The following is a 20,920-nucleotide window of genomic DNA, read 5'->3' as shown; positions in this document are numbered from 1 at the left end:
TTACTGTGCTTAGGCAAGCCAATTATTAATACTAAACAAGCAAACACCAAGCGTCCTTGAGCGTACTTAAAATTGATCGATCGATCGATCGAGTTTAAATGGGTCTGTCCACGGTAAAAACTCAAATTCTAAGTATCTCACTTTAAATAATTACACATATAATTAACGATCAAACCATATCATTAATTTTACAAGCAAACGTATCCAATCATCCGAACAACCTCCTCAATCCATCACGTTTTCGATGGTTTTCGATTTGTTTTGCCTTGACCGCGACGACATTAAAGGAGCAGGCTGTAACGATTATTCGTTACTAGTGCTTCAGCTTATGTTCTTGCATTTCTCCATGGCTCTTGGTGCTGAAAATATTACAATCAACATGTTTTAGTAAGCTAGTAAATTAAAGGACAAATATGATTCATAGTGGTTAATTAGCTCTATAGTGATTGAAGATAGATACTAACCGAGCCCAACAGCCTCCTTGCTCTTCATTATGCGCAATCTCTTGCATGATTCAACAAACATCCTGCTTGCACGAGAGAAAATGTTAACTAAAATAAATAATTTTTTTGTTGATAGATGATAACATTAGTAGTTAAATTGTTAAAAGTTAAGGGCAAGGAGGGAGATAGGTGGGGATCAAACCTGCACTAAGGCGCATAGGTATTATTGTTTTCCACTACTGTGGTAAAACGCTATCTAAAGTTGACTATTCAGGGGTTTTGGTAAACAATTTATTTCAGTTCTTGTTCTTATTTTTGTTTTTAAAAAACTGAAAAAATTGTTTGGTAACCAGATACAATTTTCAGAAAAATATAAACTGATTGATATGACGTCAAATTTTGAAAACTAACAAAAATAACTTTCAGATTTTAGTTTTCAGAAAAACTTACTCCCATGGGACATCGCCAACCAGCATCCAATCACCATCCTTGTCTTCATATGTTGGAATGTAATCAGAACCGTTGAGAACATCCATCAGCTTGCTCTCATTCATGAAGTCCTTCATTCCTTGGGATCCACAATTTCCTTCAATGATTGAAAATTTTGTAACATTGCTCCCGAGTATCATAATAATCGAAAATTTACAAACTAATAATATTAACTTGGTCCAAAAATATAAGAGAGGTGATTCAGCACACCCATTTTTTTCTCCTTACGCACCCGTATTTATTTTTAGAGGTTAAATTGATCAAATCTAAAAAAATTGAGGGACAACAATTTAACAGAGTATGCATAAATCGTTTTTCAAAATATAAATATAGTAGTTACCAATGGTGAAGGAGCTGAACATTTTGGCTAGCGCATCAGAGAGCTCAGGGTAACTCTTGTACATCTTCAAGTCGACCTTGCGAAGGTAGGGTGCACCATCCATGCTAACCTTCACCAGAACTGCATTATTATTGCCACCCTTGTTCATCTGCTCACTTTCTCCGTCATTCGAGTTCTTTTGCACCGCCGTGAACATGTTCTTTCGGAAAGATCGCACCGGTGGCCAACCCACGACTTGTGCCCTATTAATTAATAGTAATATTAGATAATTCCATGCCTAACATCATGTTCATTAGTTAGTTATAAGATACTGTGTTTTATTCCATTATTGTTAAACCGATTATATTTAACATGAGTATTTGTAAGCTCAAGTTATTAAGAGTATTTGGTTTTATTGAAATTCTATATAAGCATGTTCAATTGTCTTCTCTCCAACATCGGTTGTATCAAAGAAAAAAAAAAAAGATCATTATATGAGTATTGCTATTCATACCATGTTTTTGTACCACATTTTCATACCATCTTATATGACATTTGATGTGAACAGCCACATCATTTGAATTAATCAGATTTTTAAATTTAGTTTATTATTTAACAAACTAATAATTAAGAAAAATTAATTAATTAAATGATGATTGTAGTATCCAAGGAGTTTTTCTCCTTCATTTTCTTGGGTTTTGCAAAATTTTCAAATAATATGGCTGTCACATCAGATACCACCTAAGGTGGTATAAAAATATGGTATGAATAACATTACTCTTATTATATATTCAAAATTTAATGCTACTCACTAGCTAAGTCTTTTACGTGAATAAATTCTATATAATAACAACTAATTTGTGCAGTATCTAATTTCTTAATTTCATTCAAATTCTATCTTCTACTCGCTGCTATATATGTTCAATAAATTAAGTGCCGAAAATTGTAAACAAATTTATACACATAATATATATGTCAAGTAATCAAATTTGATCAATCTCAGTTTTTATTCCTTTTTCCTTTCATTTTTATGATGAAAAAATATGCCAGAGAAAAGGAACAATTAAATAATATACAAAAGCATGTATCCAAAACTAGAAGAACTTTATATATTGGGTTCCTCAATTAGTTTTCTCCTAGCAGAAAAAAATTTCAAATTTTCAGAAGTAGAGAAATCTTATTAAGAGAAATGCATGGAGCAAAAATTGATTGTATTAATTCTTGTACTAATTAATTAAATTGACAAGAGATACATATGGCTGGGTAAAAAAAGTCTCATGAGTCAGGAACATGATAACATATATACATTAGATGGCATCCATTATATTATAGTATTAGGGTCATCATATCAATTATTGAATGGAGAAAACAAGAAGCGCACGCACATGCATGTTCATACTTTTCATAATCATCATCATCAACAACAACTTACTTGGCAGCAGGAGGCTTTGCTGGATCGGAAGCCGGAAGATCAAGGTGGTTGTTCTTCTCCTTGTTTGTCTTGGACTTATCAGCACTGCCATCTTTCCCACCAGTACTATTTGCCGCCTTAGAACTATTAGAAAGATTTAGCTTCAAATCCACACAAGTACTAGTATCAGTACTAATCTTACTCTCAGTTTCAGAAAACCCTCTCTTCCTCATCACCACCACCTGATCTCCGTCACGGCCACCGCCACCACCACCACCCGGCAGCCCTAGCCTAAGCTCTGTCTCTTCAAACCCCATCTGAGATGATTAACCTCTCTCTCTCTCTCTAAACTTTCTCTCTCTCTCTCTCTAGACTCTTTCTTTCTGTAATATTGGTAGCTAGCTTGGGTTTTGATGTTTCTTTGTGTTGATGTTTGATATGTGATCTTTATGGAGATAATAATAATCGTGTGGGGGACTGTTTGGAGAGATTTTTCAGTGTGATCGTCACATAAAATAGTATATTACGTGTTCTTATATAAATAATGGGTTATGTGTGTTAAAATGTTAATAACTTAAAAATTAAAAATTTTCACCATTTGCACTAAAACACGTGATGTACCATCCGTATTCCTGTTACAACTAAAAATTTCTCAACTGTTTGGGCTGGCATTGGTATTAATATGCAATGGGTGCACCGTATACCCGAAAATGGGTTCTTGACACGTGGCAGACTGCATGAGCTGGCTTCTACAACCCTGCTGGGCTACGTGACGACACCACTGAGTGATTGTTATCTATCCTATGATTGTGGTGTGCAGGGCGTGGATCGTGGACTCTCCACTGTGGACAACCACCATATACTATATTCATGTTCAATAGTAATATATTATTTATAATTATTACTGTATTTTACTAATTATTAGACTTATTATATGAGAGTTTTAACGAAAAATTCACGTTACTGTTTATTTTAACGAAAAATTATATTTTTACATTAAAAAGTCAATTATGATACTATTCACTTTACCATTTATTTTGTCCTTATCATTAAAACTCAAAGTCTTCAAATTATTTTCATTAATTTTCCTTTATTATATACGTATTTCAATACAACCCGAAATAAGGTTACAAAATCACAAATGGAAAACTGGTGATGGGGATGAGCTACGTAAAGGGGGGCCATCAGTCATGATATCGGTAAAATATTGTGAAGATACATCCAGGACCAATGCAAGTGCAAGCATTGGATCGGTAAGTTTCAGAGCTCAAGAAATTAGTCCACTTACCAATTGATCTTCTTTTCCTCTTTCTTGGGAGAGGGGGAGAGCCAGCCAGCTGTATATGTGTATTACCAACTAGCTAGGGTTCTTTATTCTCACTTCTTTAGGGCTAACTCTAGGGAAGAAATTAAACTATGCTGATAACACAATTCTCTAATCCCAACCGTGCCTTTAGCCAAACTTTGAGAACTCTCATTATTGACCTTTTTCAATTCCATTTTAACTTAGATCGTTTGAGAAAATTACAAGTTACTTTTAGGTAAAATTGAATTGAAAATTCACGGTTCTTTTTTTTATTAGACACATGCATATTTTCGTCAAGTAAACTTTACATGAGCACTTGCGAAAGTTTGACTTAATTAGTCCGCTTTAGTTTACAAATTATTCTTTACTATTAGACCGTCCATGCATGTTATTTCTCTCAGTTACTTTACGGATTGTCTTCTTTCTTGACTTCTAACTCTTTCTTGTTTTCAGTCCTGGCATCTATAACCATGATATTTGTAAGATATATATCCCGAAAATGCTCAAAGTTGTTCCTTTCTTTATATCTAGCAAGATGTGCATATATATAGGCCCTTATGCAAAGGGATCCCCATTTTTTGAAAAAAAAAAAAAAATAGGGATAAGGTGTGGGGCCCACTCCACATCGAACTTCAATGATCCAAACCGTCTATTTTGTAAGTCTCGTTTCATAGATTATCTTTACAAAAATTAAATTCAATCCAAAATCATTTGCTATATAATTATCAAGATAAAATTTCATTGTTTCTTATATAACAAAGTATTCGTTAATTTCTTTGAACTCAATTAGATGTCTTAAACATTTCCGATTTGGCTAATACTTTGCAATGATGATCTATGAGGTGCAACTTGAAAAATAGATGGTTCGGATCGTTAAAGTTTGATGTGGTGTGGACTCCACAACTAATCCCCATTTTTATAAAAAAATGGAAATCCATTCCCTTAAAGGTTTCCTATATATCTATCTATCTATCTTAGCTAGGGTTGGTTGGTTGGTTTTAATTTCTTTTTATGTTATTAGACGATCGATCGATACATATATATGGCTGGCAATCATTTAAACATCACCAAATCCAGAACAATTGATAAGTGACAAATCGATCCACACGTTGATGGCTAACAAGGGATATATGTTAATAACCTCTAATTCGTAATCCTGTTAATTAATTAATATCGTTCTTTGGCGGTCCCTTATTGAAACAATCAATCAATGAATTATTCTAAAATCATAGTCAGAAGGACTTATCAAACTTAATGTGAAGAATTATTTAGAAGTAGACGTCTCACTTTTATTCATGTTTTATTTATTGCTCAAAACCCTTAAAATTGATGATCAATGTGTGTGTTAAGAATATCCAAAAATATGGGGTTAAAACTTAAAAAGGGAAAATGATTTAATTTCTACACACTTTATTATCTTTTTTACACCCATGTTTATTTTTGTTTATTGATGATAATTTGACTTATTGATTAATATAATGGCCATATATACATATAAATGTGTATGAAGAGAAAAAAAGAGAGCGAAAATCGCTTCACAACTTAAAATAACTTGATACACATATATATGGGTTAAGATTTAGGGACACTTGCTTTTGACACACATTTTGTAGAGCTCACTTTGTAATGTATTTCAACGATCCGAACGTCTTTGCAAAAAATTAGAAAAATCCAAAAACATTCATTTGTAGTGAAGAAAATGGATGAATACAATTTTACAAAAAAACACTAAAATTAATCCAGCCATCATATGTGCTTTTGAATTTGAATATTTTTTGTAGACATGATATTTCAAAAAATATATAAAAAGATCGGATCATTGACATACACCTCAAAAATGTGTGTCAAAATATATGTCAAAAGCTTGTTTTCCCCTATCATTGTATATATACCACCATGTTTTGGTGTTTCCTATAAGTCCACCATAGTGTTAGTTTTTTTCTTTGGTCGGAACACCAAGTGTAGTGAAACATGCAAAATGTAAATGTTGGGTTGGTATCCGCGACTCTGTGCTACATTTCGCTTCACCAAAATAAATTGTTGGAAGAAAAAAGCAGAAAGTGGGTGCAATAATTTGACTGGCACTCTTAACTGTTTGTTGTTAGGCATGCTCACAATACTGTGGTGTCCATCATCTGTCTGATGTTACACCAAATATGTATGCACCCGTTGGTAGCCACAATAAGCACGAGTTCAATTTTTTGGCACAAATGGCTTGTCAAATCAAAATTACTTTAGGAACTTGTTACGGTTAGTCAGTCGTTTACAAGTTTGTAAATAGGTTCTTTTATATATATATATATATATGTACGCATGTATATTGAGTCTCATATTTATAATAATGAAACTAATTGCATGAGCATATACTTAATTGATGTTAGCATTCTCCCAAAATCAGTAAACACTAGCATTTACCTAACCCTATTATAGGAGTTAGTAATCTTTGGGTCTTCTAAAATGATCTGTAGCTAGTAATTAACTAATGATTTTTGGAGATCGATACTAATAAATAAGAAGAGCAAAATATAGTGGTACGATCAACATTTACTAGAGAAGAATAATTTACATGAAATAAATTCAATGTTACTGTAACACCCCCGTTCAAAAAACAATGTTATGTGTAAATTCTCTCCACATGCATGTACGATTTGATTGACAAGCTAAGGTGACTATAAGTCGATTCTATGTAAGTTGCTTTCCTACTCGAGGGCTACTCAAGAGTGTCAATTTTGGACAAATGTAAAGAACAACAAATGATAAGACAATTATACTAAATTCATCTAAATTAAATGACGATTCAAACTTGAGTGCATACGATAGATCAAGCTACTATAGCTAACTTAACTAAACTCCATGTACGACAAATATAAAAATACTTGAAACTCTTGCTTTTGGTTGGTTGGAGGTAAGCATAACAAACGAGTCATGTTTTACGTTTTCATGTAATGTCTGTTACTTTAACGGATCGTATCATGTCAAATCTGTTAAAAGAAAATATATTTTTATAAAATTTGCACCAAGTTTTAGAAAAGTGAAGGTTGCAAGAGAAGAATTTGGTCCTGGGTTTGAAAGTCTTAACCCATTATTCAGTGTACTCCACTCTATATAATTACAAGTAGGACTCCTATTTTCAACATATTAATGAACGTGAATAAAGAGGATTAAACTACTTCAATTGAGTACAAGAAAATCCTCAACATAGGGAAAATAAAAGCTAGTAGGTTCACTGCATAGGGCTAAAACCTTAAGGTGTAGTTGGAACGTCACTCTTCTCATCATATTTTATTTCAATAAATAATCAAATGAATAACGTCATATTAAATTACTAAATATGTAGTATTTGTATACTACATTGCCACATAAATTACTTGAAAATGTAAAAACACATTTGTCTTTCAAGTATTACTATTACATAGTGTCTAGACCTGGTAAAAGATGGTGTTTGTATTCTTTGTGTGTCATACCCATTATCTTATCGGGTTCTTAACGAATGATCTGATAACAACTCAATTTGTTAATGAATTTTTAACAAGTAACCTGATAATGATTAACTTGTTAATGAGTTAACCCATACGTATTATTTTCGTGTCAGACTATTAAGTTATGCAAAAAATTGTAAAAACTAGTCTAAGGAGAATGGAGTGGGACCATTAGGCATAGTAAGATTTATTGTGCAATTGATTTTTGGATTTGGGCCCACATAAGGGAGCATGTGAAGTTGTGGGGTCTGTCACCCTAAGCGTCAAACCCGATACCATGTGCGGCGTTGCGGGGCATCCCACTGACCCACCTTCACATTTTCTTTCTTGATTTGATTATTCTTCTTATTCTTTTCTTTTTTTCTTTTAATTTCACCATATAAATTAGTAAAATAAAATGTCACGACCAAAAATGACACGTTGACCAATTGACCGTGCATCAATAAAATAAAATAAAAAAGTCGAAGAGAAGAACCTTCATAATTTCAACTCTTGCTCACAGACTGATCAAGCAAGATGCTTAATTAATTAGAGGTTAGCTAGATAGATGATCTTCTAATATCTAGTGAAGATAAAGTTTCATATTCGATATCATTTAACAATAAGAAAAATTTTTCTGGGTACTGGGTACATTAGTTGAGCTGGTGTTCCTAACCAATAAAAGCCAGACACCTAATTGTCTAGTTTTTGATTAAGAAAATGTCAACTAGTATACTTTTTTGTCAATTAGAATTCCTAATTTATCCTTAAGTGAAATAAAAATTGAAAATAATCACCCTTCCTCTCACAGCACAACCCACCATGTGCCGCCAATAACTCACCCAACCACCGCGCACCTCCATCAAAGCTGATATTTTCACTGGAGAAACCCCATTAAATTCTCTCGCTTCCTACTTTTTCCTTTCTCCTCTTCCATTCTTAGCTTTACATAGTAGCCGAGAATGATTGACGACAACGCTGACCTTCAGATCTGCAGCCATCGATCTCCGATCGAAGTGTAGGAGTGTTGTTGGCAATTTATGAGATCATTCTCCGGCGTAAGGAGGAGTAGAATTAAAAATAGGAAGAGGACGGGAAAAAGAGAGATAGGTGAGGGGGAGAAGGGTGGGGTGGAGGTCGAAGACCCAGAACGAGAATCTGGGTTTTGTGTTTTATTTAAATTTTTTTGTTTTTTATTTATTATTTTCTAAAAAGTTGAGTATTAGGGACTAAATAGGAAGATGGTAACTCAAGTGCTAACATGTGAAATATAAAAAGAAGAAACCCAGGTGTCATGTGCCCATTCGTGGGGAACACCAGCTATCTTGTGTACTCGATACTTAGAAAAATTTCTCTAACAAAAAATTATTCCGCTCTTTACTCTTTATATGTCATGAATTATTCCTCGATATAGACAAATTATAATTTAACATGTTTGTATCTGAATTTGTTTCTCTTTTATTCTCAACAACACGATATTCTACGTTACTTTAATATAAGAAAAGAAAGATTCAAAATCAGGTGTAAGAGAGCGGATAAATTATCATTTCCTAACCAACTGTCTAACCCTCATATGTATACACAACCTTTCATTTTTGTTTATTTGAATGAATTACTTATACATACGTGTGAAATAGTGATATATAAGTAAAGAGGAATGATTCATTATATATGAGTAAGTTCATATATATAACTCTTGAGATATATCATTATGGTATAAAAAATTTAGACTTTCATTTATATATATGTACTACATAATAAACAAGAAAATGTATAATGCAACACCCATCTGCCAAAATGCTCGATCATGATCAGTAATCATTGTAATACAATCATTACATTTTCTCTTTGTATATAATTTTAATTTTTGTTGGTACGTAAACAATAATTATTCAATGATTATATATATAGGTAACGCTAGTTTATTCCTTTCTATTAATTTTCCCTTTCCTCCTTTCACCACAGCTAGAATTTGTTTCATTCATTGGACGGTGTCATGCATGTTAAAAAGAGATTAAAGTCAAATAGTTTCGGGATTAGGGTTTAAATAGAAAATCAGCAGTATAATTTTGTTCTCCAAGTCTCTATGCATGGAATCTTTTTATTCCCGTAATCAAGTTCGTTATATATAAATGTAAATCCTCCGTTTAATCTTGGTATATATATATATAGAAGTCGCAGCTGCTGCCTGCTGCAGTTCATGCATGCAACACATGCTAATGTATAGCACATAGATGACAGATCTACCGTTTAGTAGTTTTCTGTTTACTAATATATATATATGTGTGTGTGTGTGTGTGTGTGTGTGTGTGTGTATCGAATCAACGGTTTAACATGACATGAAGATTTCTGTGCTACTTGTTCATTTGGCAACATATGCCTCATTTTTTATACAGATAGGTGAAGGTGTAACGAGGCCTTTTATATTATAGAAATAAATATTTCTATACATAAGGTGCCAACTCAAATCTAAGTACAAACTACAGAGTATGAACACGCATTACATTATGCTTTCCATTAGCATTAACGTTGTGTAGCTAGTTGGGACCTCCCTGCAGATGCAGACCGGGGGTGGTCACACTTTTTTCTACGTGACACTATATGCATGATATGTACGGTATCTAAATGTTAATAATGACATGTGTTAGCTTCTCTCTATATGACACTATGATACGTAGGAGATAGAGAAAGTTGAGATTCCACTTGAAGTAGCCCAACTTATGTATAAGCTCATGCAAGGTCTCTCCTCCTGTCAATTCGAGACTCATTGTCAACACGTCCCCTCACGTGTGGCGAATTTTCAAGCTTTACACATGGACAAAACAACGGAGTGACATGAGGCACGTGTGGTCATTTGGCCTCACACATGGGACAACCTGCATGCTCTGATATATATCATGAAGAAAGTTGAGGTTTCATCATAAAACCAATTTGCACTATGGAGAGTAGCTTAACTTACTTCTAAGTCCATGCAAGATCTTTTCTCCCATCAATGTGAGACTCATTCTTTCTCAACAAGAGACACCACGGTAACCGTATACTCGTGGCACGTAAACTATTGTCATTGCTAAAGGCCGACCCTAGCGACAAACCTACACAATGGTAGTTTTAATTAGTGATACGACACAACATTATTCATGCATTCGTAAATGATTGTTGACCGTCGATACAATTGAGTAGTCTCACAGAACATCTGACTGACATCACCCAAGAGTGTGGGCAACTGTTGCCAGCATATCGTTCATATATAATTGAGTTATGATGTATACACACACACTGTATGTACAATGTTTGAGTGTGACAAGCTTCATGAAGAGACACGACTTGAAATATGGGTATGCATGGCATGTCATGGCGGACGGGCCAGAACCCCATATATATATAGGACTACCATTTATTCAGCTTTAAAGGGACAAGCTCTTCTGGTAATGGACCTTCTCAGCCCCTTCAAAGCCCTAAAACTCCAAAAACTCAAAACTTGTGCGTTGCATTGCACCCACGCGTGGATTAAGACCTGGTTTGGTATTGAGGTGATTCTGAAAAAAGCTGGTATAAAAAAAAGCTGGGAGCTGTTTTTGTGTTTGGTAAACATTCAGCTTCAACTTTTTTTCATAGTTTTGGGTGAAAAAAAGCCAAAAACAAGAAGCTGCAAAACCCAGCTTTGAAAAATCGGCTTTTTTTCACATCTGTTTTACATAAAAGTTTATCAAACACTATAATACGGTTTTTTTTTCAAAAACACTTTTACAAAAAAGTTTACCAAACACTCTGCTGCTTTATTTCACAGCCGCTTATTCTCACAGCACAACAGAATCAGTTTTTTTTTCAAAGTACAGCAATACCAAACCAGCCCTAAGGCCCACTTGATATCGACAACAATCGGTCTTATCATGTCACACGTGTATGTACATTTGTCTTCCAATTTGCCCCATCTCATCTATCATTAATTACGATGGCCAGAATGCATGGACATAATAAGAGGGAAGTAGCGAAGGCATAGACAGACACAAAGAAATCAATGCCCTGGGAGTCCGTGGCCCAATCTAAATCAATGCCCTGGGAGTCCGTGGCCCAATCTATTCATGAAGATGACGAAGATTGAAGGTGGTAGACCCGACCATCACACTCGTCTTGTCAGCAGTCCTTGTTTACCGGGAACTCACTCGGGGACCTCGAGTGTGAAAACAAATGCTCTTAATAAAGACTTGAACTACAAACTCCTTGTATATTGCTTGCCGTATTATAATTATAAGTGTTTAGCCAACCCTAGCTAGCTGGGTTCACAGAAAAGAGTGTTCAATATTGAATGGCTTAATGTTGACACTTTTCTTGTCCGTTGCTCCTCCTTTTTGCATGGCTTATCAGTTCTGAGTTGTCTCTTTGTGTGTACATGTGCATCTTTCCCTGTCAAAAACTCAGAATTTGGCAGTCCAATTCCAAAAGTTGCTTCGAACCAGCTAACTAGGTCGTGTCGGTGTCCGTTCTTCAACTTCTTCTTCTTCTTCTCCTTATTAAAAAATTTATTTATCTTGTGAATGATCAAGCATGCATGGTCTTTAACCAAAATTGATGGAAAAAAAAAAAACTCGAATATGTATTCCTCTCTGTGGAATGGTAATTAAAGCATGAATCGATCAGTGGAAACCCTAAAAAGACGCTGATATATCCAAAAGATGCAACATTGGAAAGTAGCTAGCTATGGGAAAAAGATGTTCACGCTAAAATTTAAGCAACTTTGCAAATCAGATATCCATGTAAAATTTGTTGCTTCACATACAAGACAAAGTTATACTTTCTAATACATTTTTGTCATAAATATTAATAATAATCATGAGTTATTTCTAGTTCTTGGAATTGCGCGAATAATAATATGCACGAATGTGGTCACTTTCATCACCTTGTATATTATATTTCCATCTTCTTAAAAGGCTCAAATTGGATGATTAGAAAAGAGTTCAAAATTCACACACATGCATGCATATTGGTATCATATCTCATTTACTTCCTAAAGGCATAGATGTTATATAAATTTTTTTTGGATAAAATATGCTTTTGTTTTGTTCTTGAAATATCATATGTGTTTGCAGACTTGAACGTAGTCAAATTGTTTGAAATAATGTGTTATTTTCTATCAAGATTCAAATTTTCTTTTTCGTATTTTAAATTAGATTATTTAACATATCGTTCAAATAAACATAATGATAAATCTTTCGTTAGAAAATTTAACCATGTGTTAATATTGTATTATATTGTGAACTAAAATTAAAATGATGTTTTTATAATGTATTATATTGTGATGTATTAGTTTAAGCCAGTTAACGGTCAACCACCAGAAATAAGATGGATTAGGGTTAGGGTGAGGCAAAGAGAGCGGGAAAGGTCAGCTGACCATACCACATGGAATCCCACATGTCATGTAAGCACAGGCCAATTAAATTTCCGGTCCCACTTATCTCTGCCCACATGGCCGTGCCTACCCAATCCGCAACAGCCACATGGGACCGTATGCAGTCACATGGGCCTGTTTTTTTCCGTTCCATCCTCCTGATCAATGGTGCTGTGTGAACAGTCCCAAAGCCTGCCTTAACTGCCGATCACAGCCGTCCATTATCAGTCCGCGGTCTTCAGAAGCATCGGCTACGGTTGTCCCTCCTTTGTCCCCTTCCAATCGGGCACCATACAGCACGGTGTTCCTGATCTGAGTAGCATCCATATCTTCACTTGTCTAACCGAAATCAAGAAATCATTCATACCACCCACATCGAATCAATTAAAAACAAAATGATTTTGCATATCTAATTTCTAATAAAATTGAAGAAATATGTTGAGGGCAATTGTTTATGTGTAAAGAAAAATACTTAACGGTTGAGGTATTCTAAGTCTTAAATGCATTAATAACTTATACTCACACATTTGCGTATGTGTGGACGTGTGTTCCAAACATCGGTTTGAAATATAATTCTTAAGAGTAAGACTACTTTGTATCACCATTTATAAATCATACTGTGAAACACATCTCTACATCAGTTTTAAATTAAGTAGTAATTTTCATACTTTCATTTTCTTTTCTTTTTTGCATCATTCTTTTATTTTTGTTCTTTGATTCTCATTTGAATTATACGATTAATCCAATAACTAAAAAAATGAGAAGAGAGAAAATAATGGATTTTAAAAAACCAATTATCTTCAAATTTCAAGTTTATTAGAGATGCAGTCTACAATGTGAAATGGGATATGCAAAGTGATTTTCGTAACATTGCTAATCAAGTAATCGATGGGTAGAGTGCGTAGGCCCCGCTTTGAAATTCCAGTATGTCCAACTGTCCACCTGTGGTTGGTCATTGAACTAACGCGTGGGGGACAGCATGTGATCTTGCCATTCATGAAAGAATGAGTGAATCTCATGCTGCCATGCACCATGAAATTTGAAAATCACCTAACAGTATATTGTCCCTCTCACAATATTCCTATAAAAGTTTGAGTGCCATCACATCTTCTCCTCAAGGAAATCAAATCAAACTTCAACTCCACCTGACTGAAGCAATCAAAATCTCTCACAACAAACCCTAAACACATTTCTCTTTAATTATTCTCCTTCTGCAAATTTGTCTGTAATCTCCAAAACCATTAGGGTTTTTGTTAGCAAAGTGATTAAGATGGAAGACCAGCTAAATTTCAAGGCAACTGAGCTAAGATTAGGGTTGCCTGGAAGCTCCGAGGAGCCCGAGAACGAAAAAGCAGCAGCATCTCCTCCTATGACAAAGAATAACAAGAGGGCCTCGCCGGATTCAACAGCTGAGGAATGCTGTACAAATTCTGATCACATAGATGCCCCTCCCACCAAGTAAGCAACGTTCATATATGGACTATGAGTTTCATGTTAATATTTGATTAAGAAGTTTTAGTTAAGTGATCATGTTGCTAATTAATGATTGAAATGTGTGCAGGACACAAGTAGTAGGGTGGCCTCCAATCAGATCTTACAGGAAAAACAGTTTGCAACTGCAAAAGTCCGATGTGTACGTGAAAGTAAGCGTCGATGGAGCTCCTTATCTGAGAAAGATTGATCTCAAGATTTACAATAGCTACCCGGAACTCATCAAGGCCTTAGAGAAGATGTTCAACCTAGCCAATATTAATGGATCGGATTTTGCTCCGACTTATGAAGACAAAGATGGTGACTGGATGCTTGTTGGAGATGTCCCATGGAGGTAAGTTCATATTTTTCGATTAAAACCCTATCTTTGCAGTTTCCTTTAGAATTAATATGATCCGTTCGATCTCTGAAAAAACTCGTATCTAATGACTCTTTTTTGTTGTGGTTGCAGTATGTTTGTTTCTTCCTGCAATAGGCTGAGAATTATGAAGGGATCGGAAGCCAGAGGATTGACTACTTGTTTCTGAAGGCATGCAAAAAGAGGGATGAATATATACATTAAGGAGGCACTTAAAACTCCTCAAAACTACAGGAAAAGACACTGATATACATGGAGCTCAGACAATACACTTTTCTTTTTTTTTTCTTTTGTTTTCGAAATCGATATTTGCTTAAAAAACAAGGTACCGGGACAAGAAACTTATTAGCTGGGATGCAAATTGTACAGAGAGGATGACATGTTCCATTTGTCCTAATAATATTAGGTTATATATATATATAACGATAAGATTACACAATGTGAAATCCCGTCCCAAATTTAGCGTATTTTCATATTAACGGACTTATGAAATTACCATTTTGCCCTTGAATTGACCTTGTTTGACCGTCTCGTTGAAATGCTTAGTTTTAATTTTATCAAATGATTCTTAATGTACTTATCGCCACGAACGTGTAAGCGCAAACGGATTCAAATTCGGATTTATAATGAAAATCCTACGTTCAAACGTCAAATGTTTTTCGAATATTTTGTGTTTCATATATTACGTTCTTAAATTGCAAACCAAGGAGGACCCACATGGAAATTTTGTCCCTTTAGCCCCTCACCCTACCCGGATCTCCCTTTCCTTTTTGGGATATTTTCCCTATCCTTTAATATTATATTAATACTCTCTCTCTCCTTCTATCTCCCTTTCTCTTTCTGTCTAACTTTCTCCACTCTCGACGAGCTCTCTCCCTCTCTCCCTCTCTGCAAGCTCTCCCTCTCCTCTCTATGACTCACTCACACACACAACAAACAACCACCACCACCTGGACGTGCAACCCGGAGAACCCCAGGTCGAGTTGGTGCTCCACCATAGCAGTCACGGCGATCACTTTCCCAACGAGCTCCAGTGGTTTTTGTAAATTTTTTGACGAAGGTAAACTTATAGAAACTCTTGGGATGTTTTTTAAGAGCAGATCGAAGCTTGTTTTAAGTTGTACATACGTGTTAAACGCAGAAAATAACTCGGAGTTGCTTTTCCTAGTTTTCCAGCCAAACCACGACGAGTTAGCCATTTTATACCATTCTCTTCATCTCGTTGAGTACTACAACTTTGGTTTTTGAATCACTTGATTTGGTTGAGTATCAAAGAAGTTATAGGCGTTTGAAGTTGTACCCAGAAATCGGCCAAACATTTGCCTGAAAACGGGTTAAACCCGACCCAGTAGCCCTAAACCCAGACCCACAACCCTAGTCCGGCCCAAAGATTTGAACCATGGAATCCAGCCTAGTTGTTAAGCCCAAACCTGAAACCCGTTGGCCCAGCTTTAGGCCTAGCTCAAAGAACCCAAGCCTAAACCCAATTGAGAACCGGGCCACTAACCCTTGACCCAAGCCCAAATACCAACCCAGCCTAGAAACCAAACCAGAACCTAGGCCGCCCATGGGCGTCTGCCTTCTACGCGCCTCCACCGTAGGTACTGTGGACCGTGGCCTTTAGGGCCGCCACCTTGATAATTGGGCTTGGGCGCATGCAGCGACGCGTGGGGGTACTTGAGGTTCCCCCTTATGTTTTTCGATGTTCTGAATCCATTTATGACGTCCGTTTTTCGAAATTCAATCGTTCTAGTAGAGTTTTATTAATTGGACGCTTTATGTGCTTAGGTACAATTATTAGCAGCATTTCCGTCCCTCCCATTCGCACGGCTCTTCGACAACAAAGTATCTGTGAGTGGACCCCTTCTAAAATGCATATTTTACTATTAGAAATGCATACATGAAAAATATGATTTAGTGGTTATATTTTATGAAACGTTTATGAGTAAATTAGATTTACATTTTATGAGATATCATGCTTTACTGAGAATATTTTGGAATACCATACTTTATCGGAAGATACTTATATTGGCTTCGGCCGGGGGTTGTAGTGCCTACAGGCGGAAGATATTTATATGGCTTCAGTCAGAAGAGTTCTATATACCTTTGGGCAAGAGATGATACCACTACTAAGCACACTATATATGATATATGTTTTATGAAGTTTTATGACATTATAGGGTTTTTGGAAAACCTATTACTTATTATGCTATATAAGTTTTCATAAACTTTGGGGTTTAGTACGTTGTTGAATAACTATGTTAGTACTACTTATTTATCAACTTAATTCACTCATGTTTGTTTTGCGCCCTCTCAGGACATAGGAACGAGGTATACGATCCGAGCTACGAGGCATTCCCCTACCAGTAATATCGAGTCATCCTCTCTGCTTTCGGCATCACTTGTAATAGCATTTTTTGTCACACCTTCCACTTGTCTTCTGAATTAGATCTATGCTCTGAACATGTCATGCATTATCACTATCATTTTATTGACGGTTGAATATTATTATATTATTTTGGTAAGGTTTGTATATGAATATTACATTGTGTAATTTGCGCGAAATTCGTATGCATGTTTCACATGTTCTCGACATATGCATTCATTAAATGACTTGCGTCACCCTTGGTTGTCTGACAGCACGTGGCCACCCCACAACCCCTCAGACATCGGGATCGGGGCGTGTCACACGAAGTCTAATATACAGCAGTTTTGTGTAGATCCAAATACATGTAGCTGTTTCTCCATTCATCTTTTCGTACCTTTCGTTAATGGCAATTTCCATTACTTTTTTTTAGCTATACTGTACAGTTCTTCAATAGTTATCGTTCCATCGATTGCTTTCTGGTGTTACTGTAATTAAACTGTATCATATCCCAGGCCAAAATTCTAAACTGTAAAGTCATTGCCAAGTTCTAGAAGGATGAAAAGCAAGATCACCAGCATATCATATAAATTGCAAATCAAGATTACAAAATATAGAAACAAAGCCGATTTGTTCAGTATCTCCACCAAAAATTGATAGTGACTATACATAAATTACGCCTCAAAGACTGGTTTCCTACAGGTAGCACCACAAGCACTTAGAAAGGCGAAAAACTATCACCGGCAAATATATCTGTATGCAGGTTATGTTCTTGGTCATTAAGGGTCCCCATTCTTGTATCCAGTATAGCAAGTTGGGACTTCACCCATGGCGGATTGTTCCGGCCTTCAATCCACAAGGCTTCTCCAGTATCTTTATGCTTAAAATCCGGATATTTTGGGTTCCTCTGAAAATCATAAAACAAAACCGAGTAAACAAGAGTGAGTTTTTTTCTCATATTCTTATCAGAAATCTGAACAAACAGCAGATGACATGAAATTAAAAGTTTACATGTGCACATATGGCATTAACCGAGCACTTGTCTAACAAACGTAAATATGTATTCCATTCCCAACCATTTCTATTTCAACATTTATTATCGACATGTGTAGAAACAGTGTAAAACACAGTTTCTTCTCGTCCTTGCAGCACCAACAATGTTTTTGCATTTGTGCACACACAGGGGCGGCCATGGACCGGTGCAACCGGTGCACTTGTACAGGACCCCAAAAGTTCAGATGGTCTATAATCCATATATCTACCAAACTCGTGTTTATAGGACTCCTCAGATCAGGGCTCTTTTCTAGGGCCTACACAAGCATAAGAGAAATCACTTCTATGTTTTTAAGCTTTTGTAATGTTTGATCCTTGGCTCCTTTTCCGTATTGAAGTTAATATTTATTGACCAAACAAATGAAAAGCCCATAAAAACAAACAACGAAAACCGTGTTACATTTAAGTAAAAGTAAACATATGAAAGTATTTTTTATGACTACTTTCAATTGGAACTATTAATCAGGGCCGGCCTTGCAGTGGATACAAACCTGTGCTCAAGAATGAAAGAATACATATTGTCGACTTATATAGGGATCAAATAAAGTACCTTGGTCTTCCGATTATCCCACCAGTCAACTGGATTAGCAAAGAAGGCTTGCCATAATTCTTGAGTGGTTTCCGTTATGTTCTTTGTGGCATTGCTGCCAAGATTTCTGCCTGCAAGAAAAGAATAAAATTAATAAGAACAAATGGTATTTCTGCTCTTATCTAGACTCATGTTACTGAAGATATGACTTGCCCGCTGTAAAGGAATCAGAGTCGTGATCTTTCATGGCCGGCGATGAAAAGCCCTTTTCAACAAAATTCAGTTGCTGAACAACTACCTGCATCAGATCAAATTCATTTTCTAAACAAACAAACATCAGAATCTCATTACAACTAGAAAGACCAGAAGCCAAAAAACCTTATAATAGGTCTGCTGCTTCCCTTCATCGGTTTCAACAGAATCTGATATCAGCCGGCCCGATACATATATTTGTTGGCCTTTCTCTACATGCTGAAAAGCAACATGTGCAAGCTCATCCCAAAATGTCAGATTAATCCTGAAAGAAAAGGAAACCCAATTTCATTATTAATTGCCTCCCACACTCCTTATACTCACAGCAGCATTCACAGTTTTACTAAGGTTATATTAACTGAAAAACTTGGAAAATATGAGCAATGAGAACTGGTTACAAACTTAACAAACAATAGGCTTTATATACGATTTATTGTCTGCTTAGTGTCTACCAAGTTCTATTTTTTATTAAAAAGTTTGTAACCGGTTCTGTTGTTGCATATTTCCTAAAAAATTATGCATTGCGAGACATTCAAAGAAATTTTAATGTCAAATTCCCATTTGAATTTAACGTTTCACATTCTCTCAAACAAAAAAAATATGATTGAATCAGAGCAAAACCACACTAATTGGAAGCATCAGAGCAAAACAACTGAGCATCAGTCATCAAAATCCAAAATTTGAATGGATGCCATCAACTGCAAAATATGAATAAACCCGAAAACCCCGAAAATCGATAAAGAATTATTACCAAGAGGTATCAGTGGCGGACTTCTTGACGGCAAGGCGGGTCCAAGCGAGGACCTTTCCGGAGGGGAGGTGCTTAATTTCGACGGGAAGACCGACGACGCCGATGAGGTGCACCATATTGCACAGCTCCTTTTTCCACTGGACCTCCGCCGGTCTAGGGAAAGCTATCGGCACCTGAATGCTGCTCCCGCTGCCGTTGTACTGGTCTCTACTGTACTCCATCGAGCATTTGAGATTGAAACGGCGCCGTGCGAAGGCCAAGTGGCTGGTAGTTGGGAAAAAGGTGGGAACTTTGGGGTTGGCGAGGAAGGTTGTGCTTGTTGCTGCCGGAATTGCTCGCTCTAACGCCATTGCTCTCGGCGTTTTTTGGGGGATGGCGCCAAAACTCCGCCGTTGTCGGATAATGCTACTTAGACTGCGTTTCATCTGAACTCCCAAAGGGTTATTGGAAGGTTTGGACCACATTACCTCAAGTTCCTCTTGGGCTTAATGTCCATGAACAGGCCCATTAGTGGTACAAGGACTTAACTATACTAGGTTCAACACTGTGACGGCCCAAACTGATAACGGGAAAGTTATGCTGATAAATAGACATGACATTGTATTATTGGTCAAAAATGCTAAGACGGTATTCCGAGGAGTGCATGTTAGTCCTACTCTATTAGAGTGAGTCATTCATTCTATATGTTAACGAGTCTCAATTTATCATACCATGCACCCCATCTTGATGTTGAAAAAAATCGAATATTGACCATGCAGAACTGATCGTCTAGTTTGTATGACAATTATTAAGCTTTTCATTACATATAAGTTTCATAGTGTTATACTTTTTAAAAATACATCTTAAAGCATGATAAGTGTAGAAGCACAATACAGAAGTATGGCGAGAGGATTGTGTGAGTTATTGTGGCTTTGGAGGTTGCTCATAGAACTTGGGTATTCACTCACGTATGTGACAAACTTGTTTTGTGATGATAAGGCAGCCATTGATATTTCTCATAATCCGATCCCACATGATAGTATTAAATATGTTGAAGTTGATAGACATTACATTAAGGAAAAATTAGACGTAAATTCAATTTTCGTTCGTAAAATCAAAAAGATTAGTTGGCAGATATTTTGACAATGATAATTTATAGTCAAGCGTTCTACAACTCGCTTGTTAAAGTGGGTATTAGCAACATCTATGCACCAACTTGAGAGAGAATGTTAGCATAAGTTGACATTCTTGGCATAATTGAGTCTAAGTAGCGGGATAAGGTAAACTTTATTACGCATCGTTGCTTGGTAAGTAAAGTTGTATTATATAT

General features: G+C 35.9%; 3 protein-coding genes and 1 long non-coding RNA gene across 4 annotated transcripts; 2 read left to right on the top strand and 2 right to left on the bottom strand.

Moving 5' to 3' along the window:
* Positions 1-3,085, bottom strand: LOC137725771 (auxin-induced protein AUX28-like). Its single transcript, XM_068464551.1, has 5 exons — positions 2,684-3,085; positions 1,273-1,514; positions 894-1,029; positions 465-526; positions 1-359 (listed from the first exon to the last, which is right to left on the bottom strand). Exons 1-5 carry the CDS (start codon positions 2,977-2,979, stop codon positions 322-324), a joined length of 774 nt encoding a protein of 257 aa, XP_068320652.1. The 5' UTR covers positions 2,980-3,085; the 3' UTR covers positions 1-321.
* A 10,860-nt stretch (positions 3,086-13,945) lies between these two features.
* LOC137726814 (auxin-induced protein 22D-like) lies at positions 13,946-15,280 on the top strand. Its single transcript, XM_068465776.1, has 3 exons — positions 13,946-14,270; positions 14,374-14,637; positions 14,755-15,280. Exons 1-3 carry the CDS (start codon positions 14,083-14,085, stop codon positions 14,828-14,830), a joined length of 528 nt encoding a protein of 175 aa, XP_068321877.1. The 5' UTR covers positions 13,946-14,082; the 3' UTR covers positions 14,831-15,280.
* A 299-nt stretch (positions 15,281-15,579) lies between these two features.
* LOC137723445 (uncharacterized) lies at positions 15,580-17,207 on the top strand. The gene is made up of 3 exons (XR_011066912.1): positions 15,580-15,721; positions 16,450-16,512; positions 16,979-17,207. It is a non-coding gene; the product is annotated as an uncharacterized lncRNA (long non-coding RNA).
* A 376-nt stretch (positions 17,208-17,583) lies between these two features.
* On the bottom strand, positions 17,584-20,028 carry LOC137726891 (protein OSB1, mitochondrial-like). The gene is made up of 5 exons (XM_068465841.1): positions 19,612-20,028; positions 18,987-19,125; positions 18,818-18,906; positions 18,630-18,735; positions 17,584-17,933 (listed from the first exon to the last, which is right to left on the bottom strand). Exons 1-5 carry the CDS (start codon positions 19,959-19,961, stop codon positions 17,745-17,747), a joined length of 873 nt encoding a protein of 290 aa, XP_068321942.1. The 5' UTR covers positions 19,962-20,028; the 3' UTR covers positions 17,584-17,744.
* Between the last annotated feature and the right edge of the window lie 892 nt (positions 20,029-20,920).

This window comes from Pyrus communis, chromosome 2, assembly GCF_963583255.1.
Source record: "Pyrus communis chromosome 2, drPyrComm1.1, whole genome shotgun sequence".
In the NCBI taxonomy this organism is placed as follows: domain Eukaryota; kingdom Viridiplantae; phylum Streptophyta; class Magnoliopsida; order Rosales; family Rosaceae; genus Pyrus; species Pyrus communis.
Note: the sequence above shows the minus strand (reverse complement) of the source record. Positions and strands in the feature narration are given on the sequence as shown.

Excerpts from the sequence above, each read along its gene's own strand:
- LOC137726814 (XM_068465776.1), top strand. The coding sequence starts at position 14,083 with ATGGAAGACCAGCTAAATTTCAAGGCAACTGAGCTAAGATTAGGGTTG. Across the intron at positions 14,271-14,373 it reads ATAGATGCCCCTCCCACCAA|GACACAAGTAGTAGGGTGGC; the intron begins GTAAGCAACGTT and ends AAATGTGTGCAG. Across the intron at positions 14,638-14,754 it reads GTTGGAGATGTCCCATGGAG|TATGTTTGTTTCTTCCTGCA; the intron begins GTAAGTTCATAT and ends TTGTGGTTGCAG.
- LOC137726891 (XM_068465841.1), bottom strand. The coding sequence starts at position 19,961 with ATGGCGTTAGAGCGAGCAATTCCGGCAGCAACAAGCACAACCTTCCTC. Across the intron at positions 19,126-19,611 it reads TCCGCCACTGATACCTCTTG|GATTAATCTGACATTTTGGG; the intron begins GTAATAATTCTT and ends CTTTTCTTTCAG. Across the intron at positions 18,907-18,986 it reads AGCAGCAGACCTATTATAAG|GTAGTTGTTCAGCAACTGAA; the intron begins GTTTTTTGGCTT and ends GATCTGATGCAG.
- LOC137725771 (XM_068464551.1), bottom strand. The coding sequence starts at position 2,979 with ATGGGGTTTGAAGAGACAGAGCTTAGGCTAGGGCTGCCGGGTGGTGGT. Across the intron at positions 1,030-1,272 it reads GTTCAGCTCCTTCACCATTG|GAAATTGTGGATCCCAAGGA; the intron begins GTAACTACTATA and ends CAATCATTGAAG. Across the intron at positions 360-464 it reads CAAGGAGGCTGTTGGGCTCG|CACCAAGAGCCATGGAGAAA; the intron begins GTTAGTATCTAT and ends TAATATTTTCAG.